Here is a 23,653-nt window from a genome sequence, read left to right as displayed (position 1 = left end):
GAGAAGGATCTTGAGAGCAATGACAAGAATTCGATGTGTCATGATTGGTCAGTATAAGAATTCCCAACGCTTTGCTCTATAATGACATTTGCAATGAATCCAACTGAACTTCTAGAAAACTTGTCCGTCTATCCCTGACAAAAGAAAAGAAAAAAGAAAAGTCTGGCTAGAAGAAAATAATGAATACAAAGATGACCAGTGTGGTTCTCAATCAGACATCAATCTGCGTTCTTCGCCATCCTAGCCGTCGGTTGGCAGCCGAATAGCTAAATGAGCTCGAGTCATTCGTCTTCTCGTCAGCGACATCTTGGTGTCGCAACTGTCGTCGAGCACGGCGGCCGCCACAGCAAGCACAGCAGCAGGATGTAAGCTGAACGATGAACCCCAGCAGAGTGAATCCCGACGCAATCCACATAAACACCAGCATGCGCACTCCAAGTTCTGCCTGAATGTTGAGATCCACACCGTTTTCCAAGAACACGTTTCGGAAGATGGTGAACATCACGGTGGCCACGGCGGAAGCGACGACGGTGCAGAGAGCCGTTGCGAAGGTGAAGAGAACCATGGGGAAAGATCGAAGCAGGATAAAAGTTCGTCGTCGGTGAGGTTTAACCGGGCCGTTGAGGTTTGGGTTCACCGCGATTGCCTGTGGGGGCCGCGACGATGTGCCCCATGGCGTGATGAAGATGGCCAGGAATGAAAGCACCGTTCCGGTAAGGAATAAACCAAACATCCATCGCGAGGCAATGCGGGCGATTTCCAAGGCGTCCATCACCTCAGCGGGGAGAGCAACTACAGTGGTTCCTTGTCAGTACGCTGGGAGATCTCAGCTGTCGAGATCGAGGGTTACACACTTGTTGCACCGGCAAGCAGCTCATTCAGAATTATCTGGACTGGATTAAAGGCGTATAAAGGCTCCGGCTTCGAACAGGTCGTGATCCCTGTATCTTCATATCCTTCGCAGAAATTCCACAAGCCCACCTGGTAGAAATCATGCAACCCGATACTTCGCGCAACACTGTTGATCAAAACTGCATTTGGGACGGACAATGGAATGATATCGGCTAGGTCTATCTTTAGGAAGTAGATTTCTCTGAGCACGGGTTTGTTGGAGATATTTCCGATGACGACGAGAACAAGGAAGATAAAAGCGATTGTATAGATCAGAGCACGCACCACGCGGTGCCAGATTACGGTTGAATAGGGTCGGAGGTCATTTGCGTGGGCGTCAAACATGGTGAGAGCTCATTGAGGGGAAAAGAAATGGTGAAGCGAGTGATTCCGCCCAGGAAAACGAGAGTATACAAATGGACATTGCTCAATGGCGGTGGCATCGAGTCATGGTTGCGAGGCAAGCCGCAATCAGAGGATGAGAATTTCGGAATCACCCCCAGGTCTCAGAAGATTGATCAGCGGCAAATCACAGGTAGCCACATCAGTTCGAGCCAAAAAGTCATGGCAACGGAAGCTCTTAACAGAAGCAGTTAAAATTATCTCCCGATCATCCTTTAATTCACCCTTGGTGGGTTCAAGTGGTGGGCAGCTCCGCAGCCTCTCTAAGCCTCCGATGCTGGTTCTTCAATGTCGGCCTCAGGCAGATCATTTTCCCACGTTAGCTAAGCGGCGTAAATAAGCTCTTCTAGTGGGAATGTGCTATTAACGGTGGCCAGAAAATTGACCACTCAGAGAGGGTTTTGATGATGACTCAGCCTCTAAAATTTGATTTTCCAGAGCCAGTGGGCCCGGTTGAACCCTGCATGACGTATGCATGGGTCCTGTAGAAACTAGAAGCACCCGTTGGATAACGTAATCCGAGTATCCCGGTATCTTATCGACTCCGGGATGGACGGTCGAGAACTCGGGTATTCCTTGTGATTTCGAGAGGGTGGAGAATGAGTTGGTTGCTATGACTTGTCGGCGTTCATATCCACTGCTGCAGAGTATGGGGGGATTCCAAGACATCGGTGCAAGGAACAGTCGGCCAGTCATATCCTCACATGCCTGGAATCCATTCCTGCGCTCCACTTCGCGTGGATCTGCGATTTTTAGTGAAGGCTGTGAAGTTGCCCAGAAACAGGTGTACATCCACGGAGTAGTCGTAGTCATATACTCTGGATAGCGTCTTCTGCGTAGCTGCTTGACATTCCCAGTTGCCAGAAGAAATGCGTCCTCGTTGGACAGTGCCAGCACTGATGCTGGCTGCGGCACTCGCCGCGCCAGAAGAAATCTCCGAAACAGCGGGAACAACAATAACCGGGCCCGTCACCACTCTGCCCGTTACCGAGGAACCCCTGGAAATTGGGAATATCACTGGAACATACCTCTCGATGACTACCACGACGATATTGTCAGGGCAACAACACAACGCGTCGAATGAGACAGAGTCCGATTCAACGACGGGAGAGAAAGGAACCATCACTCTATCGGCGAATTCCACCACTGAAACAACGGTTTCCCCGACATCGACTTCAGCAACGCCGACGCCAGTCAACACGCGGCCTTGCAACGGATATGTCGAGTTTTGTGCCAGGAATTACTCCAACATCACTGTGGTTGGAGCCCACAACAGTCCATTTGACCGGCCAGGGAGTCTGGCGTCAAATCAGTATTTTGACGTGACCACCCAGCTCAATGACGGAATTCGATTTCGTACGTTGCCAAATTTCAACGGCATCCACAGCAACACGAGAAGCTAACGTAGGATTTTGAAACAGTCCAATTCCAAACCCATTACCTGAACGGTACCATGTATCTCTGCCACACATCCTGCGACCTGCTAAATGTCGGCCCTCTGGAAGACTATCTGCGCACAGTTGCAGATTGGCTGCGACAGAATCCGTATGAGGTCATCTCCATCCTGATTGGGAACTTCGACTTGGTCAAGCCGACGAACTTCACCACGCCGGTCGAGAACTCGGGTCTTTCGAAGTTCGTTTACACTCCACCGAAAATCCCCATGGGCCTCCATGACTGGCCGACGCTGGGGCAAATGATCCTATCAGGGAAGCGCGCGGTCATGTTCCTAGACTACGAGGCCAACCAGACCGAAGTGCCGTGGTTGCTCGATGAATTCAGTCACATGTGGGAAACACCTTTCTCACCCACTGACCGAGACTTTCCTTGCACGGTACAGCGTCCACCAGGGTTGACATATGGTGACTCGAAGAATCGGCTCTATATGGCCAACCACAACCTCAATCTGGAAGTCACAATTGCCGGGCTGGAGTTGCTCGTGCCGAACACCGCCATTCTCAACGAGACGAACGCTGTATCGGGATATGGCAGTCTTGGATGGATGGCAGACAACTGCACAGGTACGCGTTGATTACTAACCAACCAAATTTTGTGCACTGAAAGTTCCATGCTTACTTGGGGCCTTTAGAGCTTTGGCATCGACCTCCGACTGTTCTGCTCGTCGATTTCTACAATGTTGGCAACTTTAACGGGTCAGTCTTTGAGGTCGCGGCAAAGATGAACAACGTTACATACAACGGCAAGTGCTGCGGCTCGACGACGAGTGCAGCGTCTGGATTACGTCCTCTCGGCATGGCCATCAGCTTTGTGCTAACGGTCATGGCCCATGCCGTTTTCACCCTATTGTAAATGTGTTCCATTCGAGTTGTATTGAATTATTTGAATCCGGCGTTTGGAATTTGGCATCATTGAGCTCATCATTGAGGTTGTTGATGAACGTCCCATCAGTCAAAAAGAAGAAAAATGAATGTACGATAAGGCACAGGATTTGGATAGATACCCTAAACCCTAATCAGTTTCCTAATTAGGTCAAGCGTCGATCTGGCATTCTCTGGCCGCCTACCACGGGCGGAACCTCATGTATGCGCCTTGTTCAGTGAGGGAGAGGGTGCACGTTTCGAGACGAGAAAGGCAGCCAGAGAACAGTGCAGTGAGTATCAAGCAATCTGACAATGGCATCGCATGAAGAATCTAACCATCCTCGAATCTTCTTCCCTCCGAAGCCCGACCTACATCCGCCTTCTTGACCTTTCTCCGCCAACTGTGGCACCAAGTGGAACTGCACAACTAGTACTCGAATTGAAATCAACACCAAGAAAAACGGCAAAAGTGAAACCAATTCGAGAATTGAACAAAAGCAGACAGGTTTCACACAAAAGATGGTCGACATCCTCCCACTCTCGTCATTCCCCTCATACATCCACCTCCTCCCCGCCATCCAAACCTGCAACATCACCAACCTTCCCGAGAACTACTTTCTGAAATACTACCTCTACCATGCGTTGACATGGCCGCAACTGAGCTTTGTCGCCGTCGTTCGGCCCAAGAATGGCTATCGAAAACATAAGCCCGGTAGTATCGGCAGTGGTGGACCGGAGGAATACCCAAAAGTGGTGGGCTATGTCCTGGCCAAGATGGAGGAGGAACCCGCGGATGGGATACCGCATGGACATATTACGAGTTTGAGTGTGATGCGCACCCATCGACGGTTGGGAATTGCGGAGAGGTTGATGAGGATGAGCCGTACGTTTCGTTTCCCTTTCCCTTCGTACCTTTTGGTCATTTGGACATTTGACTAACGTGGGTTATATAGAAAGGGCAATGGCTGAATCTCACCGAGCGCACTACGTTTCACTTCACGTTCGAGTTTCGAATACCGCTGCGCTACATCTCTATCGCGACACGCTGGGCTTCGAGGTGGACAAAGTGGAACCAAAGTACTATGCTGATGGCGAGGATGCGTACGCGATGCGTTGCGATTTGAAGCATATGTGGCTGAACTGGGATGACGATGATGATGCTGCTCCCACCGCGAAGAAGGAGGATGGCGACAAGTCAACACAGCAACAGGAAAATGATGAGCATGCTGATGAGGGGGATCCCGTCGGTGACTTGGGCAAAAAGGGTGATGATGGTGATGGCAAGGAAAAGGAAAAGAAGATCAAGGTCAAGATTGGACGCCCATTGGGGGTTGGAGATTTGGTGGAGAAGAATGAAGCTGCTGCTCGTTGATTATTCTCTATGATAGAGAAGAGAATCACTCATATTTGTTCCGATCGTCATCATACATCCATGAAAGAAAAAAAAATAGATACAAGAATTCATGTGCATGTGAAAATGACCAATGATGAAACATCAAAAATGATCATGAGCACTGAAATGACTTGAGAGAAGAGAATGATCACCGTAGCTCGTCCAGTTCACTTCGAACCTCTGTGCCGTCCAACTCTGGTACCCCAGACGCACCATCATCTGCGGCTGTAACACCGCTTTGCTGCGCGGAGTCCCCTCCCCATGGAACCTTAACGCCCGTTGAGGGCGGTGTTGTCTGCTGGCCCTCCCTAGCATTTGCCGTGGCAGTCGACCCCGTTGTCACATCATCCATAGAGCGGCTTGGACGATGATGCTGGCAGTCAGAATCAGGAGTAGTAGGAGCAGCAGCAGGCGATGGCCAAGGACCATCGATCCAAGGATGATGATAAGGGTTCTTCTTTGCTGCCTTGCGCATTTCCTTCTCCATCTCCTTGTACGCTTTCTCCATTGCGCGCATTCGCTCCTTGTTGGCCTTTTTGATAGCCTCTGCCCGCTTCTTTTGCGCTTCGGCCCATGCTTTGGCCACCGCGTGTGCGTCCATTGGGGACCCATCCTTGCCCTTGGGGCAGTATTTTTCTCTCTTAGGGCAGCTGTTGCGGCTACTACGTTCGCCACTCCACGGACAGGATGACGACTGATCGCCTGATGGGCACGGTTTCTTTGACTTTCGGTCCTCCCGCTTTCGCCGTCGGCTCTCCTGCAGTCCTTGCTTGATTCGACGGTTGACGTCTTTGAACGCTTGTCGCAGTAGCTTCTCCTCTTCCTTGATCATGCGCCGTCGAATTTCCCGGTCTAGGCCTTCTTCCGGAGACTCCCAGCGTCCCCACCGGCCCCGTCTCTGGCTGCTCCGGGACATGATTCTGGCATCTCGTCGTGACCGTTGCAGGACACGGAGGTGGCTGCGCAGACCGACCGCGGCATTGTGCAGTTCCGCTGGCCCATAATGTTCCAAACTCTGCAGTTGAACGCGGACGGCTGAGAGCTCTGCAGGATCCAAATCTGATACACTAGAAAGCGTTTCGATAGATGACAGCGAGTCCAATGAGTCCACTGAAGACACGGATGAACGCCGGGATAGAGCAGGTCTTTCTTCCCCATTACCCGATTGATCAGCGAGGTCACTGTTCGACCACCCGAACATCGATGACGTCAAGTTTTCCACCATTTTCCCTCCGCGCAGAGCAGTCTCCTCGACTCGCTTGCCGTGGGCCTCGGCAACTCGTTCTATGACTTGCGCATATTGTTCTATTTGTCTTCCATGAGCCATCGCAACTTCTTCTATCATCTTGCCGTATTCCATTGCCTGCAAACTGAATTTGTCTGCGCACTGTTGTGCTCGCATGCTCAATTGCGCCGCCCAGGATAAAGGTTTATATCCCCAGAAACCCTGTGAGGATCTGTTACGTGCATTATCATCGATATTCTCAGGAGTTGACTGATCAGGGGCTTGTTCAGAGCTTGAACAGCTCTCTGTGGTAGGAGCTGATGATGTCACCGTATGCCGACGTGCACTCGGGCTGCCGGGCGCTCCTACTGGACGACGAGGAATTCTATGCCCCGACTGCTCAGACGCAACCGGAATTGGCGCATTTGTTGACGATGAGCGGAGAAGTTGCTGGCGTCTCTCGGACGCTTCCGTTGCAGCTGGATAACATTGCGGACAGAGAGGGGTTGCAGGACCAGGTTCGAGATCTCCAACGTATCTGTGCGAGATCCACGTTCCGCGAGGGCCAAAAAAGTCCTTGTTCCATTCATCGATCACCATTTCTATGCGGGCACGACGTTCTGAGTCGGTTTCTTGCGCACGGTCCTTGCGATCACGCTCAATTTCTGCTCGCACTCGACGACTAAGGTCGTTGGACGCAGACGCTAGTCCAAGGTGCGGTGGGAAGAGGTACCTCAAAAAGATATCCCAGTCACACTGCTCAATCTCATCCGTCCGCGAGCTCCAGCAGCGTGGCCGACGAGGGAAATCTTTTGCCTGCGTGCGCGCGTAGATGGTCATGTGGTGGATTAGGGTCTCTCGTTTCTCAGGTGCCGCTTTTGGCGGAGGCCGCTCTGCGAAGTAGCTCACAGCAGAAACAAAATGTGTGGGCTGCAGCGGCGGAGCAGAGCTTTCTGCCTGAGATTCTGTTCCCGGCGACTGCGGGGTGAACGGAACAGCCAGAGCATCACCGCCGCGTAGACGGAGAGGAAGCTCCAGTCGCGGTGGAGTGTCTCTTGGGGTATTGTTCTCGGTCGAAGGCTGGGAGCGAATGTTCGGCTGCTCGTTTGCCAGCGACTGCACCAGCATTGGATCGACCTCCGAGTATGGCGGAGGGGCCTCGTCAATGTCTTCCTGATAGGACGTCATGGTCGATTGTCTGCTCTTCCACCAGAAAATCCGCCGAAAAGTGCCCGTTTATCTGCTCGATTGAAATCCTCAACGACAATGATATGCTCAATTCATATGCAAGATTCAACACGGCCGGCAAATGTTGCTGAGTCCGCTTCGATGTTCGAGTATGTACGAGTATATAGACAGCTGTCAACACATCAAGGTTGCGTCTCAGAAACTGTTATGTCGATCGACTTTATCTGGTATTCGTGTCCGAACATGCGAGATGGAGGGGAGGAACCAACAGTCTAGCTGCAACAAGGGATGGATCTGAATTCTCGCCCGGAGTTCCCGGGCTGGCCTTAAGCCTTCAAAGTTAAATAGAGAGAGCACACTGAATCTCGCAGTTCAACTGAGGGAAAACGAAGACAAAGAAATGAACAGCTATTCTTATTTTCTCAAATTATCTAATCAATCAATCGCTCGATCAGCCTGATCGACTGTCGCGCATTTTGTCCTTGATTTGCTGACGGGACAGACAGCTGGAACGTCAGAAAAACTGCTGCCTGAGTGCCTCAACGCCCCCAGATCAGCCACTAGGCGGAGATCCAAGCCTCTGGCCCCGATTTAGCTGCATTTGGCGACAAGAGGCTGACTAATCTAAGAGCCGCTAGTCTCATTTAGGGATGTACTTGACCGAAATCTTATCGATCATTGGCCAATGGAGTCTAGTCTCCTCTCTTCCGAGTCCAGACTCGAAGCCCGGTTCTTCGGGATCGGTGGGGGTATGAACAGTAAACACGAACCCCAGGGTTGATTAGGGCTAGAGATTAGGGTTCCAGGCAGCTCTCTTTCATGCGGCAATGACGTTCTTTTTCCCCGCAGACACGAGCTGTGTCTTCTTGACAGAATCATTCCCAACAATTAAACGCCAGACTCTAATCTCATCCTAGGCTGCCATAATACTGCATAATAGATAGTTAGATCCAATATGGAAGGCATCATGATTGAGGATTCATGCTCCATCTTGAGCAGCGCAGATTACTACGCAGGCATCTACATATTCGTTTGACATGGCTCGAAACTAACTGATCATCATGCTAAATGGTATCTTGTTGGTCAACAACAATGAGAGATCAAGTATCAATTACCTACGGGAATCATGAATGTCGAAGATAGACAGAAGCAATGAGAACCACCAGTTCCAATTTCCCTAACACAAACACCATCTGGCCGGTCTATGCCGCTCTCTATATGCAGTGGAGAATAAACATCACCACTCTTCACCCCAGCCATCTTCATCGCCCTCATCTTTGGGACGAATGTCGATGACCTTGGCCGGTTTCGATGCCTTCGTCGAGCTAGTGGCACTGGCAGAACGTGTAGGCAGATCTTTGGATGTCGAAGATGTGGATTTGCCCAGGCCTTTTGGAAGAGGCTTCTTGGATTTGGCTTTGGCCTGTGCTGCGAGCCATCCGGCAAAATCTGGTTCACCGCCATCATCGTAGGGCACAGCTGCCGGTGTTGTGGAAGCGGGTGTCGATGTGCGACTGCTGGTAGCGTCGAAGAAAGTGTCTTCTTTCTTCGACTCGCTCTGATCATCATCCCAAGCATCAGCGCCCCAAGAATCGTCAATGTCATCGTTTACAGCGCTTGAATCTGTAGGCAACTGAGCATCAGATGCAGCGCGGGCCATAGAAGGTGCAGTTTGCTGCGTGGCTTTAGAAACGCTCAGAGACTCCGAAGTGGGAGTCTTGGGAGGCACAGACGAAGACCGTCCCGGCTCCGCTGCCGCGGAACCATTCTTGCTGGGCACTTGAATCTGCCCCTTTGCACTAGTGAGCTTGTTCGTGAAGGAAGAAATGGCCCATCCCGACCAAGATGAGTCCTGTGTGGTTCCCATTCGGGCTCCATTACCAGCTGCGACACCTGCTTCAGGCCCAGCTGAAGAGGTCTCACCCATCGTGCTCGCATATTTGCGGATTCGCTGCAGAAATAAATCGATAGTCTTGTTTGCTTGATCTCTCACGAGTCTGGGAATAGTTAGTACTGCTTTCCTTACCAAATCCTTTGGCAGGCTTACTTCTCTTTGTCCAAAAGAAGTGGGCACACAGTGGGCAGAATTTTAGTGGCACAGTCCTCCTCTGTAAAGCAGTCCATAGTTGCCGCGAAAGCCATTAACCCGGCATTCCGTGCATGGACAAACGGATCCCGGCACGAGCGCGAGAATGCGGCAATAAGGACTTTTGATCTCGTCTACGAATGGAACATGTTAGTAAAAGCTTTATTCGGGCCATCAGTAAGCGACTTACGCTCTGTCCGATGTTTTTGGCGATCTTCCCTAGGCATATGGTCGTGTTGGTGCGAATTCCAGGCTGCTCATCGTTTGCAGTGCGGGCGAGGCACCGAAGCAGTTCTCCATTGATAGTCCTGTCAGACAGCTTGTTGATAACAGCCAAAACAGCTTTGACAGTCTGCTCTCGAACGACCGGAGCGGCATCCGTAAACCCGGTTGTCTATCTTGGTAAGTCTAAAATTCACCAAGTCAGGCAGAATCACACACCATTTGCGGAAAGATTTTGTCGTTCACAACTTTTTGTGACAATCGGTCAACCATCAAGGGTAGATTGTCCAGCAAGCAGACCCTCAGGGCCCTGTCCGGATTACCAAACAATCGGATAATGACGGGCGTCAGACGGGATGTGAACTCATCATCGGTGAGCTTCGTGCCAATTTTCAAGACGGCCGTCAAAACTGTTGGTCCCCCACCGCCAAACTCCACTGACTTTAGAAGTTCGGGAAGAACCTTCATTTTGAAGAACTCCTCCGGAAAGTCCTCCGAAAGATTGTCGAGTTCCCTGACGATCTCGTCAACAAAGCGAACCATGTATTGCAGAATATGTTAACTCACTTTATGAATTCTTCCCGTTCTTCTTCGTTCTTCAAGCCAAGACTATCAATATCATCCGTTAATCGAATCAGGGGCGTCTGGAAGAACCCGCCCACTTTCTTCCCCTGTTCGAGGAAGTTTGCCGGACTAAGACGCAGCTTGGGGTTTGCATTGCACAGTCGCCGATAGCTCTGGTGCATACTTGGCGGGATATTTGTCGTCTTTCCAACCTGTTCCGCACCGGAGAAACCACCGTTGAAGACCTCATATATCAAGATTCCCAGGCCATACGAGTCTACGGCCGGGAGCGGATTACTCTTTATGATTTCCCACCCTCCTTTGCTGATCTCAGGCGGACTGTAGCGAGCTGAGTCCGGAAGTAGACTGCCGTAGGTCTGCAGAAAGTCAGCCACAATGCCCCAGAACCTTCGAATGGGTGCACACCAACATATATAATAGCATCCTCGTCATTCATCGAACTCAGAATGTCAAACCCTCCGAGTTTCCACTCGCCACTCTCACTTGTATACACGGAAGAAACTCGGACTGCACCATGAACTGAGGAAGCATCCTGGTTGATAAATTTAAGAGTAGACTACGCGACGACGGTATGTCAGAGGTGAGAAAAAAACTATAATGGCAGAGAAGATAGGGAAACATACCGCAATGGCATGGAGACCCCATTTTGCCGTCTCCTCATTTACACTTCTCCGCTTAACGGCCCACGACAGAGGAGTGACTCGTTCCGTCACGAGGTAGATATGGGTATCTGTCTATAGTTTGTCAAACTCCCAAAATGCGCCTTCCTTTTCTTCGTGGCAAGCCGTCCCATACCTCGATTGTGTCAAGTACCTTGATTACGCCGGGATGTCGTAGTGTTCGAAACTTTCGCACAGCGTTCTTCGCCAATGGCAGTCGCGATTTGTTGGCATTGATGTCAAAGGTAAACACGCTGCAGTTGGAATTATCATCCTATCCACCCGAATGTAAGCAATCAGTAGGGATTCAGTACTTGAGGGTGAAACCAAACATACTCGTTTTGTGGCATTATGAAGCGTCCATAGCGAGCTGTCGATGTCCACCCGATCACCAAGCCAAAATGGCTGTGAGCTACTTTTCGCCATCGCCGAAGCGACGGCTGACTTGAGGAAGTCCATTTGTGGTCGGTGTTGCAATCGCCGTGGGGTGCGGTGTTGATTTCTCGACGGTTAGGGGATCAAATGCACACTTGATCTGGGAACAAATGCGGCGCAGATAGATGTAAATCAAACAGCGAATATTACGACCAGGAACAAATTTGAAAACGCACGCCGAAAAGCAGTGAAGCAGCACCGCCGACTTCAATAATCGTCCAAGCTGTTCACTTTACGTCTCCAAACTGGATGGTGATATTCATTCTTGCCTAAGGCATCAATTTCCCCACTTATCTATTTCTTTCCTGGTTTAGCGCAGCTGTCCCTGTTCCACTTTCCAACGGCGGCGACAGCACAAGCTTTCTTTCAACCTGCGAGCTTCTTGCTAGCAAGACGAATGGACTCGCAACTGGAGAGTTTAGTACTCCTCGTCTGATGTTGACGAGTAAGAATTCTGATATCCATTTGCACTACTCTTATTCAGCTCTTGGCACTTTGGTTCTCATGTTAAGGAAATTGGTAAGTTCCGATTTCTTTGCTCTGATGAAGATGCCCAACCAGCTCTCCAATGATGTCAAAACTGGTAAAAGGTCAGACGCCAGAGATAATCTCTGGAAGAGAAATCTGTCCCGTCAAAGCGTGTCTCTAATGAGTCACACCGAAGGTGCCCATATCAGGAATCCCGCCCAGATTGAGCCATAGGATGTCTCTGTGGCAACGAAGGTAGAGGGAGTGCCATCACCCTCTACTCGCAAGACTCCCTCTAAGAATCTGTCAACAGACAGAGTACATGGATTAAAGGCAGGACTCGAACGGATTCCTATTCGCTCGGGTTTGAGGGGGGATGCATAGAAAGGGCTCACTATGCATATGGCAAGGGCATTGTTCCTTGTTTCCATGGTGTCCATGCGCACATCGAAACGAATAAACATCCGCCGCACACTGGGGTTCCTACGTTCGCTGCGCTGCCATGAGAACACCGGGAACTAATGGCAGCGGCGGACAAAGGGCGTCATTCGCCCTCACGCCCAGGGAGTTCTCTGGCAGCGTGGAGTCCGATATGCGGCACCGCGGATTTGACGTGGTGGATTTCCGTTGAATGATGACCGGACTGAAAAGACCTGAGGAGAGGCCTGGGCAAAGGGAATATTTGCTTTGTTTGTCCCTCCGTTGTCAAGAATAGTATACTGATTCAGTGGGTATAAGGTGCATTTGTCACAATCTTCGTCGTCAAGTGTTGCTCCCGTTGCTCTTCCTAGACCTCTGCTTCTTGGAAAGTAAATGCGTCTCTTTCCTAGTCTCAATATTATTCTCCGTATCGTGGCTACGCTCTTCGGATCGCTTCCGCTTCCTCTCAAGCGTGGAATTCCACTTCTTGCGCCGCTCCTCCCTCAGCCTCAAGCGTTGTTCCACCTCCTCTGAGATATCGTCCTTTTGCAACGCTATCGGGATGTAGTCTTCGATGTTCTCGTCCGCACCCGGTATTTGTCGCCGTGTCCGTTGCCGCTTCTGCAAAGAAATTCTGGAGTCACTTGAGTATTCGGCCCCGTCTATATCTTGATCCATCCGTCCCCGTTTTTCTCCTGGCCACAGTTTCTGCGATGCCCCTTGATCCGTAGATACCCCTCCGTTCGACAATGGTTTCCGCCGCGCGCCTGTAGCCTTTGCCTTCCGCCGATGCTGTTTCGGAGATGGCTCTTCTTCTCCCACCTCATTCTTCTCCTCGACATCAGAGGCATAGTTGTCATCGTCATCGTCCTCATCATCACTGGTATCGGTAGACTATCATTCACCTCTGCCCATCAGTAGAAAGCAGGCAAGTTACGGAGAGACATTCCGGCCATACAAGATGCCTCTTGATAGCAGCAAATTGCTCCATCAACCGCTGCGCACTATTCATAACCGCTGAAACGACATCCATCTTGTCATCTCTATCCGTATCTTTATTGAGGCGGTCGGCAAGAGTTCGAATGACGTTCACATGTGACGCGAGATTTGACTCGTACTCGGACAGACTCTTCTCAGATTATATCATTAGTAATTTCTCTCGTCTCATTGAACACGTCACAATGAAATGACGCATTCCTACCTCCAAAACCGAGTGCGCGATCCTCCCACCGCTTCCTTGGCGGCTCCCGTTCGGAGGAGCTGCCATCTCACCCGACGCTGGACTCAGACTTTGCGTTGTGATAGGGCTACTCTGATCGCGCTGTCGAATGTGTTCATAAAACAAAATCAGGTGCGATTGAGGGAGTGAATAAGGAGACGTAGTAGGATCGCCAGAATAAATGTGAGACGAAGTGTTTTGAAGCGCGTCTTGATTGCGGAACTGGAGATCGGAGGTACTGCAGGTATCCAGTGGAAATTTTCTAATATTGAAAGGGATCACACGGTATAGTAAATATCTGACTGCATATTTACCTCATTAAATAACAAAAGTAATTTAGGGTTAGGGTTAAGGACAAGTGACCGCTCATTCGAAACAAACCCTCTCTCGTCGCATATCTTGCGGTTCCCGCTTTGTACGCGTGTGCGCGATGAGGCTGACTTTTCCTGTCCCGACCTGACCTTAGGACGAGCCACTATTGGGCAGGCGATATATTATCTCGGAAAGCTGCTCGTACTTTCTCCATGCAACGTTTGATAAGTATTATAGATGTTTTAGGGCCTCTTTATGTGCTTCTTTCGGCGCGGTAATTCCAAAACATGACGGGACTCTTAACTGTCCCTCGCAAATGCCAGTTTTCTAGGACAAAGTGCGTAGAATCTGTTGGATATAGCTAGATATTCACATTGATTCTTGCGTCGTAATTTCATCTGGCTCCGCGCCCAGGATGTCCGTGGTGAAATTGGGATTGAAAAATCAAAATTCAATCCCTTCGTCGCTAGCGATGCAAACACCTCACGATCGCCGAAGAGCTGTAATTGAGGATATGGGTGGTAAGACAATCGTTGGATCGTCAGGCTTTCCCCTTCGATTCTAGGGGCCACCTGTCCCAACTCACAACCAGCGAGTTCTCGAGTATCCAATTGGAACGGGTATTTTGCCGTGATCTGGGCTTTGGCGTTAAAGATCTCTCGAGCCGCCCGTGAAGTCTCTGCCAGTAATAGATAACATCAGGGGTGCGAAAAACATAGAGATCGTTAGCAAAATCCGGCTGATCAGAGTTGTTCAGACGAATGCTCAGTTTGCCAATAGAGTTGTCGTATATGAGGTCCATTGCTGCCTTCCCGACATACTCCATAGGTAATACTGTCTTGTGGCCAAATGTTAGAATGCTAGAGTTGTCGAGGTCGGCGTTAAATATCGGTAGCTGGGAGTGAATTTCCTTCGAATCGTAATTCGGCACTGATAGGTGAAAGTGTTTCTTGCCGAGCGGCTCCCCGTTCAATGCCCACTTTGTCTGTTCTACCTCCAGCTGGTCCCTGGACGAGCCGATCTCAAATGCAACTAGTCTGTTCTCATCCAGGTCAACATGCCATAACCGCAGGTTGGAGAAACTGCCGATCGTCAGGAAGCGATCCAGGCCCAAATCCCAGATGTAAATGGGATAAGGTTGCTTTGTTTCGAAGTCAATTATGACAACTTTGTCCTTTATGATAGAGACGTGATGGGCGTCACAAGGAAACTCCCCTGAAGCACATCGTTTTGATGTGCGAATATCCCAGGCAATCAGGAATCTGCCAGCACTACTGTTAGATGACAACGCCAACAAGACAAAAACATCACGTTCGGATACCTCTCAGACTTTGAGATAGCAACAACATAACAATCGGAAAATAAGAAATCTCAGTCGTCGAACCATCCGAACTTCTCGATCAGTGAAGGTCAACGTCTCTCCCGTCTCAAGATCTTACTTTTCCACTTCGTCCATGTCTTTTTCGTTTTCGGCGTCGAAATGATAAAACAGTCTTCGGGAACAATAGAAAATATCTGCAGGCTCTCGAGACGTTTCTGACCATGGCGCATGGTAACAGAATAAATCGTGTTGATACTGGTCTAAACGCATTGATTGATCAATTGCAAAGACTCCAAAATAAAGGTGACATAGCTAGAATACAAAAAACCCAGAATGCCCAAAATACAAGTCACCATGCTCCAAGGTCATGATCGAATCTCATCAACTCCCTCTGCGCATCCTCAACATCCTTTTTCGCCTTCATACGCATGTAGAAAATAGGACAGTCGCGGGCCGTACAAATCACCTCGCAGTGTAAGCTGCCCTGACACCGCTGGCATTGCGTCCACAAGCGGCCGAACCGGACCTCCAGCTCCGACACCTTTTTTAAGGTCCGGGAGTAGAGCTCGCCCATCCGCGGTCGGCAGTTGATGCAGACGGCGCCGTCTTTCTCGTTGTCACCGACGAGCGGTTTCTTGCAGCCCATACAGGTCTGTGTTTTCTTGGCGAACTTCATCAGCCCGCCTAGCGACGGCGCTGCCACCGAAATGGACCGTGTGTGTTCTCCTGTCAATAGCTGTGCGGCCTTCTTCTCACCTAGGATGGGCTCGAAAATTCGTCCGAGTGGATTGGCCAGCTGGTTCTCTAGGTAGTACTTGGTGTCAATGGGGAGGTTATGCTCCAGAACATAGAGAGGATCTTCTGATCTTTCGTAGTTCTTCGATCCTCCTGCGCCTTTGACGATTACGTAGGCCACACGGTCACCGAGTGTCGGTGCGGAACCGGCATCACGTTTGCGCATGCGCTCCGCGAGTTCCACGTGAGCCTGCTTTGCGGTGTAGTCGTTCTTAGATAGGGCTTTGGTGATAACAAGTTTCGACATGTCGATCTTATTCTGAAGGAGATCCGAAATTGTTTCCTTAACGTATCTGCACGGCTTGTCAGCGGTGCACGAACACCAAGCATTTGAAAATGCCACTTACTCTTGCGCGCCATCGATATCCCGATCGATCAGAATCTTATGTAAGACCGTCTCAATGACAGTTTGCACCAGACGGCAATTGTCCCGCCGGACGGTTTCGATCCCTTTACTATCCATCTTATCGTACTTATGAGGGTTGGACCAGTAAATACCCGCGTATCGCTTCTTGTTGATGAGCAGGTACGGGTAGTACACCTTTTCAAACTCCAACTTGATGGGCTTGGGGAACTTTTGCGACACATATTCTGCCGCCTCCTTTCCGAGTTTCATGGCTTCTTCAAGACTCTGGACTCCAAATTTTACCATGACAGAGTCGGTATCACCATATATGACTTGGGCATCATGCGAATACCCATTGGCGATCGTGAATCTGGCCTCCACTTCGGATTTCGTCTTTTCGATCATTTGACGTCCGTAACTTGTCGTGCTCCCCGCAATCTCCAGGCAAGGAAGCTTTCCAGAAGTAGCCCCAGTGAGACCGTAGACACTGTTGGCACTGATCTTCAGGGCCAGCTGCCGACCGTTCAACACAGCCTTCTTGAACGGATCAGTCTCGACGGCGAGTTCCTTCTTTGCACGTTTTCGCGCGTTCAGTAGTTCTTCCAGAATTTGCGACAGCAGGCCTTTCCGCACTTTCGGAGTGCAGAACATGTCACCGTTGGGCGTGACAATGTAGTCCTCGTCCTTTTTGAAGCCGAACCTCTCAACGGCCTTCTTGCTGAGCAACGTTGTATAACAAAGGTTATGCGCCATCATAATGGACGGATACAGAGACGCAAAATCGAGAGTGGCTATCGGAACATCATAGAACCCTCGAACGGGTTCAATGACCGTGGCACCCTCATATTCCTGTTCATCCTTCCGATTCAAGTTCGGAATTACCAGCTGTTGCTGTCGGGCTTTTCGGTACAGCTGGCTGATGAACTTCACTTGCTGACCTCGAGCTAGGAGGAAATTGAAGGGAACGCCCGTGACTCGCGCCATTTCTGTATAATTGACAAGACACATCAACTTATCCATTAATCTCTGCGGCAGATACGCGTCTTTCAAACAGTAAACTGCTAATCGTCGCCGAGTATCCGGAGTGCCGTTAAACAACTCCGTAATCATCGTGTGATGAACGTCCTCCTTCTGCTCCCCCAGGAATTCCGCGCATACAGAGTTCAACGTGTAACTGCGAAGATGATAGTCCCGCTGAATCAACTGCAGCAGATCCAATTGAATTCGACCATTGGTATTGGTTGCTTTGGTGTCGCGGTTCCCCATCTGCTTGCTGGAGAAAGTCGTATCTCTCGCCTGCGACTGAACATTACGTAGACGAGTCCAGTAAGGGAATCCCGTGCATTTCAGCTGCTTTGCCCGGTCCAACAGATACGGGAAGTCGAAATTTGCGATGTTGTATCCAATGATGACGTCCGGGTCCACTCGTTCGAGGAACTCCCTCCACGCCATGAGCATTTTGGCTTCATCCTTGAATTCCAGGATTTGAGTGTTGACGATTAGACTACAGTCATCCAAACAAAACACGTTGCGGATAAATGGCTTCGATTCTCCATATCGCGTCACAACGTTGCCGATCTGAATGACAGGATCCTGGCTAGGATCAGGGAAGATGCCTTTTCTCCCGGCGCATTCGATATCGAAGGAAAGAATCCGCAAGGGAGCAATCTTTGACCACTCTCCCTCATTCGAGTGGGCGATCAAGGAGTGGTAAGGGGTGTATGCTTCGATCTGGCAATGTGACTGCTTGTCATGCTGTGCTACCATGCGATAGTTTCCAGCATTCACTTGTACCCAGGACATACCAGTTATCTAAAAGTGTTAGTAAAAATAGTCGCATGAAGTAAGTCATCCTTACCCCTGTGTCGATCATGAACCTCAGGACGTACTGAATATTGTCAAACGTCATAACTCCTTCCTCAGTAGTCGGCCATAGTCCCTTGTAATTGAATGCTTGAATGTTCCTCTCTAGACCGGAACGAAGTTTTGTGATGTGCTTCGGGTCGGTGACGGTGATTTTGATGAACCATCTTTTCTCATTTCCTTGAAAGCCGTATAGATTCTCCCTCATCGTAATCGAAACTGAGTGAATCGCTTGTCCATATTGAGCCAGTTTGCTTTCAAGGAACGCTTGATATGGTTTGCAATCTTCTGGAGTGAAGCCGACGGGTGCTGCAATGTAAAGATAATGGCAAAAGTCCGTGACATGCAGCAGCACTGAATTTCCTTTCTGAATTGGTTGTAAGGACTAGGTGATCACCAAGTCAAGGTTACAATAACAAGACGTACCTCTGTCACACCAAATAACCTGACGGTGGGTTTTCCCATGAAAATCCCCTCCTCTGCGTCGATCTGCTGGAAGCAGATATTATCTGTCTCCGGATTGAATCCATCCAGCGGTGGTCGATCCCATTGCTGATCCTTCTCCGAGTTCTTGTCTTTGAGTTCGCTGATATCCTGGCTGAACTTCTCCAAGACTTCTTCGAACTGGCTTTTTTGTGGCTGACTCGATCCGAAGCCTTTCTTTACGCTGCTGCTGCTGCTTCGGGGAGGCACATTGAGTGGCGTCACATTCTCGGCATCTTCCACCTTGCGCTTCTTTGTTGTATTGCTTGGTAGAGCATTTCCGGATGTCATTGCGGCATCTGCCAGGATGCGCTTCTGAGGATTTGCGGCTGTGCCTGCCATGGTGAACGGCGGGAAGAGGTACTATCGGGTCCACGGAGCGTAGAGTTGACCCGACAGAGTTCAACAAATACAACTAGGTATCATGAAGCACTTGCAGTTGAGACTTGAAGGATTCAAAACATTGGTCGGGATCCTCTCAGGCGACACTGAACCGCGTCTGTTGCTGTCGCGTCCGTGACGTGACAAAGCGCTCCTCAAACGCGTTTTATCACGTGACCTAATTATCACGTGAAAGATAAATAGAATTACCAAATAAAGTAGGTACATACCATACTAGCCAGTTATCGTTTAGTGAGCTGATTTCAAAATGAAGATCGGATGAGTAATCACTTGAGATCCATGATCCGTCTGTGCCGAAATGCCAAGATTGCTCTCTTTTGTTTAGCTTCGCCTGGTCCAATCTCGACAGCTTCACACGCGGTTGATATTCCTGTAGGATCGGTCTTCTCTCCTGTATTGCCATGGCTCTTGTCCAATGCGGTTTTCCTGGCCCATGACTCCATATTTCTCATGATCTATACATCATTTGCATATCAGCATAGGTAACTAGCCAACAAGATCACCTCGAATTCTGATATCATGCTGGGGTAACCAGGTTAACCCCAATCAACACCGCTGCTGACGAGCCCAGGACATTTCGGAGACGTAATCATGGGGACCAGACGGGCGCATACGAAAAGCCGCCTGGGCTGTGTCCAGTGCAAAAAGAGGCGAATCAAGGTACTAACAACAGTAGAGTGCTATTCGGTTTGTTCTGGCTGCCATTGATGCTCATGTTTGGACAGTGTGACGAGAAAACACCTACATGCAACAACTGCCTGAAGCACAAGATCGACTGCGTCTATCTGATGTCCCCAGTGAAAAGCCGGCTCCTTCAGAGTGCAAGCAAGTCCGCTGATGTTCCTCCGACTTCGGCCACTGCCCACGTCGAGAGCGACCATTCGAGCCATGCTCCGTCACCCATAGCATCATCGATACCAGGATATTCAGATCCGCAGGCTTTCAATAACTCCTATCGCGAGACAGGTCTCTCGTCGAACCTCCACATGCGAGACCTGGAGCTCATGCATCATTACTCAACAGTCTGCTACAAGACCATTTCCGAAGACGAAGACTTTTGCGTCACGCTTCAAAACGATGTTCCGAAAAGTGCCGTCGCTCATCCCTTTCTCATGCACGGCATTCTGTCCTTATCCGCTCTCCACTTGGTTAGGGCACGCCGACAGTGCGAGTCTTGCCGGGAATACGTGGAGTTGGCTACCGGCCACCAAGCTCTGGCATTGATGCTATTTCGGCGGGAGTTGAACAACATCAATCCGTCGAACAGCCCAGCGATGTTTGCGTTCTCGATAATAGCCTCGGTCCTCGCATTTGGATTTGCACAGGCGTCTGAATTGCGGTCACTACCCCCAGTGGACGAGATGCTTCAGATCCTCAATCTTTGCCGTGGCATTCAAAAGATCATGGAGACAACGATGGAATGGATAAAAGACAGTTGGGTGATGCAGCTACTGGGGATCAAGAAGGAAAATGATCTCCGGCCACTTCCGCCAGACATGCAAGCCAAAATTACAGCTTTGTTCGAACTGAATGCGGACACAAAACGCACAGGGTTTTCTCCGGAGGAAACCAAGGCGCATGAGGAGGCCATCTCCCAGTTGTCCGAGACTTTTGAGTATTTCTGCTCCGGCTGCGATAGAATCAAACTCTTTCGATGGCCTGTCATAGTCAATTCAACGTATGTCGCCTGTCTCGGGGATCGCCGCCCAATGAGTTTGGTGATTCTTGCACATTACTGCATCTTGCTCTACTCGATGGACAACCGCTGGTGGTTAGAAGGGTGGAGTCGACAGTTGCTGACTGCTATATATGACACTTTGGATATTTCATGGCGAGAACATATCAAATGGCCCCTGGAAGAAGTTGGTCTAGGCGGACCGAGGTAGTCTCGTGTGGTTCCTGGCTGCGGGCAGCACCGATTCCTGTAAATAGAATTTCGATTCCAATGCGGTTGTTCACTGCCAGTGCTTCTGGAACAAATGTACGGTCTATCCGGCGAATAACTTACTCCTTAGAGGATACATTGGCGAAGCCTTGCCCGTTCCACTTGCATGGATTAAATACTACTCCATAGCGAATCTCGCGACTAAAATCGTGTAGGATTGCCCTAGAAACACATCATTCTAGGAAATCTGCTGATACTGCTGGCTCGATCTACTTCAAAGTAAATACCTGGAGCTTTTTAGACGGATGGAGTATCTCCACCAGTAACGCCGCAATTTTGTTCAATGTAACTAATAAATCCTCCAGACACCTAATTGTAACCTAACCCAACCTAACCACTAGTTGCAAGGTACTGCGATCGCGATTACCACACCCCTGTTCTCCGATTTTTTTGCGTATTCTTTTCTGCAAATTCAAGTTTACAATATTCATCTGTTTGAAAGCAGAGTTTCAGTATTTTTTTCTCTCACACCCGTCCACTGGAAACAGTAATAGTGTTCTGAACTTGGCCATCCTCAGTTTCAGCCCAGCGTTCGAGTATAAATCTCATGCATCGAGCCCTTTCCTGCGGGCTTGTCCCCACAAACAGCTGTCATTACAGTTTCAACTCCTGCAGCTTAGCAGTCAAGCCGCCAGCAGTGGACCCAACTGGCCCTTTCCTGCCGGTTCATCTCTGATAAAAATGCTGATCAACGACATTTCACCCGTTGTCATTGGGCGTATTGGGCCGCACAAATCCACGCGATGGGTGATATGAGAAGCGGCTTTTAGTTTCCAATCAATCGTTAACCTGACTCCGGGATCTCGCCAGCAGCCCTATGAGTGTACCCCTGTAGTTAGTTGATACCAAATTTTTTGATTATGAGAAGGGTGTGCTGTATTATGGTGCGTCAAGAGACAACGATGTGCCGCTTTGCGGGTTTCAAGCTGTGGTTACAAAATCAGAGTGCTTGAAGAGAGTTTGGATCTGGTGAATGACGGAGGGACGTCAATGCGACTATCGATCTGTGAAGTATGTTAGTTGCCAAATCCGATAGATACTCAGATGGTAGTATCCGACGAGAAAATACGCCAAAAACAGTCAGATATGGATCGTCAAGTCTGTAAAACAACCTGTCAGACGAGATCTGCTTATCTCCATGCAATCAAGCAGCAACCAAGGATTGGAAGGTGGGCTGTACTGAGAGGAGAGCATTTAACAGTTGACTGTATTGCAATACTGTACAATACTGCTTGAGTATGTGTCACTTTAAGTCTACTCCAATGAGAATATGTCCAATAGACGCATGTCAGGCTCACTCAGGATGAATTACGGGCTACCTGAGAGTTCGTCAAATCAATACGTAGAAACATGAAGACTAATGTAAAGAGATGCTTAGCCACGCCTCATCGCTGTTTGGCCTGACCGTGACTCCGCGACTGGATGGCGATGATGTTTGCGACCTGTGATAAGCATTCCTTGATCAGAAGAAATAGCAAGAAGGGTAACTGTACTCGTCATTTTTGAACATCGCGATCCCTTTTGCAGGACGTTGATGTGTTGCAACTCTGCAATTTCCTCCCTTATTCTGTGCATTTGCTTCCATTCCAGCTACTTTTCTTGTATTTCACAAGTACCTTTTGCACTTTCCCCAATCTCCTCTTTGCTTCTTATGACATACAGTCCATCAGTCTCGTCGGTTGTCAATTGCCCTCTTAGGGCATATGGGGTCATGTGATAGGCCTATCGGTTTGTTTGCTTTGTTTGTCCAACCCGAGAACAAATGCGTCCATTGTGATTGAGACTGCCAAAAGCCATCCCTGGTCTCTTCTTGCAATTGCGCTGCGTTTCTTCCAGTTACTGCCGTCCTGTTCGAAGTACTAATTATGTTTCTGCCCTCACAGACCCTGCCAGTAATACTAGTATCAGTGAAACTACACTGCTGGCGGAACGGTTTTTAGTCTGCTACAGTATTCCACCACTAGATAATGGTTTCTCAGCGTTTGACACAGATAATGCCAACTTCACGCCTCGGCTGCAAAGTTTCGTTGGTAGCGGCCAATATCCAGTTCGTATGCGCTAAAGGGCTTTGGATACATAGACAGTCCCGCCCAAACATCTGATCCAGGGTTCGCAGGAGGGAGTAAAGAGTAATCTTGCGAGTCAGTCTCAACGGAAGCGATCAAGAATTAGCCTTGAGTCGGGTCTATTGGAGTGTCACATTTGCGTCTTTTAAGTTAAAGTCCTCACCTAGATCCTCAGTATATAGTTGCAGGTGCAAGGATATGCAAGAATATGATCTCCTTTTCAAGGTGTCGGTGAAGGCTACGCACAAGGAAAACAGAAGGTTCGTCAAAGCCCTTGCCAGAAGTTTCTCCATCTCGGGAGGCGACGTGTGGCTCCTCGCGAAGTGCAGTAGTATATACTTGGAGGGCCCAAACTGCGTACCCCTGTCTCCGGGCCCATTCCTTGCACCCCGTTCATGCTTTCTCCAGTGTTGAGCAGTTCTGCGCTGAGCTCGCATAGGCAACCATTCGTATCGTCCGAGAACCTGGCTCCGGTACACCAGGCATGTCTTCCATCGACTCGTATAGGGAGACATGTACAAGAGGAAGAGAATTGGAGACGGGAGTGAGCCCAGAGGCACTCCGACTCCGACTCGGGACTTTTCACTGCCAAAAAAAAAAAAAAAA

The 23,653-nt window shown here is 49.6% G+C and overlaps 9 protein-coding genes across 9 annotated transcripts; 4 read left to right on the top strand and 5 right to left on the bottom strand.

The window, feature by feature from the left end:
• Positions 1 to 211: 211 nt before the first annotated feature.
• On the bottom strand, positions 212 to 1,236 carry VTN49DRAFT_1192 (uncharacterized protein; the record flags this gene model as incomplete). Its single annotated transcript, XM_069408780.1, has 2 exons — positions 212 to 792; positions 855 to 1,236. The coding sequence occupies 2 exons, from the start codon at positions 1,234 to 1,236 to the stop codon at positions 212 to 214; spliced, it is 963 nt and encodes a 320-aa protein (XP_069270232.1).
• A 926-nt stretch (positions 1,237 to 2,162) lies between these two features.
• On the top strand, positions 2,163 to 3,603 carry VTN49DRAFT_1191 (uncharacterized protein; the record flags this gene model as incomplete). The annotated part of the gene is made up of 3 exons (XM_069408779.1): positions 2,163 to 2,649; positions 2,715 to 3,314; positions 3,383 to 3,603. The coding sequence occupies 3 exons, from the start codon at positions 2,163 to 2,165 to the stop codon at positions 3,601 to 3,603; spliced, it is 1,308 nt and encodes a 435-aa protein (XP_069270231.1).
• Positions 3,604 to 4,133: 530 nt separating this feature from the next.
• VTN49DRAFT_1190 (uncharacterized protein) lies at positions 4,134 to 4,986 on the top strand (the record flags this gene model as incomplete). The annotated part of the gene is made up of 2 exons (XM_069408778.1): positions 4,134 to 4,497; positions 4,568 to 4,986. The coding sequence occupies 2 exons, from the start codon at positions 4,134 to 4,136 to the stop codon at positions 4,984 to 4,986; spliced, it is 783 nt and encodes a 260-aa protein (XP_069270230.1).
• A 169-nt stretch (positions 4,987 to 5,155) lies between these two features.
• Positions 5,156 to 7,420, bottom strand: VTN49DRAFT_1189 (uncharacterized protein; the record flags this gene model as incomplete). The annotated part of the gene is made up of 1 exon (XM_069408776.1): positions 5,156 to 7,420. One exon carries the CDS (start codon positions 7,418 to 7,420, stop codon positions 5,156 to 5,158), a length of 2,265 nt encoding a protein of 754 aa, XP_069270229.1.
• Positions 7,421 to 7,498: 78 nt separating this feature from the next.
• VTN49DRAFT_1188 (uncharacterized protein) lies at positions 7,499 to 7,764 on the top strand (the record flags this gene model as incomplete). Its single annotated transcript, XM_069408775.1, has 2 exons — positions 7,499 to 7,569; positions 7,620 to 7,764. 2 exons carry the CDS (start codon positions 7,499 to 7,501, stop codon positions 7,762 to 7,764), a joined length of 216 nt encoding a protein of 71 aa, XP_069270228.1.
• An 893-nt stretch (positions 7,765 to 8,657) lies between these two features.
• On the bottom strand, positions 8,658 to 11,431 carry VTN49DRAFT_1187 (uncharacterized protein; the record flags this gene model as incomplete). Its single annotated transcript, XM_069408774.1, has 9 exons — positions 8,658 to 9,417; positions 9,468 to 9,640; positions 9,697 to 9,900; positions 9,948 to 10,242; positions 10,296 to 10,669; positions 10,723 to 10,869; positions 10,937 to 11,047; positions 11,109 to 11,246; positions 11,309 to 11,431. The coding sequence occupies 9 exons, from the start codon at positions 11,429 to 11,431 to the stop codon at positions 8,658 to 8,660; spliced, it is 2,325 nt and encodes a 774-aa protein (XP_069270227.1).
• A 1,206-nt stretch (positions 11,432 to 12,637) lies between these two features.
• Positions 12,638 to 13,562, bottom strand: VTN49DRAFT_1186 (uncharacterized protein; the record flags this gene model as incomplete). Its single annotated transcript, XM_069408773.1, has 3 exons — positions 12,638 to 13,189; positions 13,254 to 13,424; positions 13,497 to 13,562. 3 exons carry the CDS (start codon positions 13,560 to 13,562, stop codon positions 12,638 to 12,640), a joined length of 789 nt encoding a protein of 262 aa, XP_069270226.1.
• A 1,934-nt stretch (positions 13,563 to 15,496) lies between these two features.
• On the bottom strand, positions 15,497 to 18,976 carry VTN49DRAFT_1185 (uncharacterized protein; the record flags this gene model as incomplete). Its single annotated transcript, XM_069408772.1, has 4 exons — positions 15,497 to 16,235; positions 16,290 to 18,100; positions 18,147 to 18,518; positions 18,578 to 18,976. The coding sequence occupies 4 exons, from the start codon at positions 18,974 to 18,976 to the stop codon at positions 15,497 to 15,499; spliced, it is 3,321 nt and encodes a 1,106-aa protein (XP_069270225.1).
• A 651-nt stretch (positions 18,977 to 19,627) lies between these two features.
• On the top strand, positions 19,628 to 20,922 carry VTN49DRAFT_1184 (uncharacterized protein; the record flags this gene model as incomplete). The annotated part of the gene is made up of 2 exons (XM_069408771.1): positions 19,628 to 19,696; positions 19,762 to 20,922. 2 exons carry the CDS (start codon positions 19,628 to 19,630, stop codon positions 20,920 to 20,922), a joined length of 1,230 nt encoding a protein of 409 aa, XP_069270224.1.
• Between the last annotated feature and the right edge of the window lie 2,731 nt (positions 20,923 to 23,653).

The sequence above is a fragment of the Thermomyces lanuginosus genome (genome assembly GCF_041956635.1).
Source record: "Thermomyces lanuginosus strain ATCC 200065 unplaced genomic scaffold VTN49scaffold_22, whole genome shotgun sequence".
Lineage (NCBI taxonomy): Eukaryota > Fungi > Ascomycota > Eurotiomycetes > Eurotiales > Trichocomaceae > Thermomyces > Thermomyces lanuginosus.
This window is presented reverse-complemented; position numbering and strand designations above follow the sequence as displayed.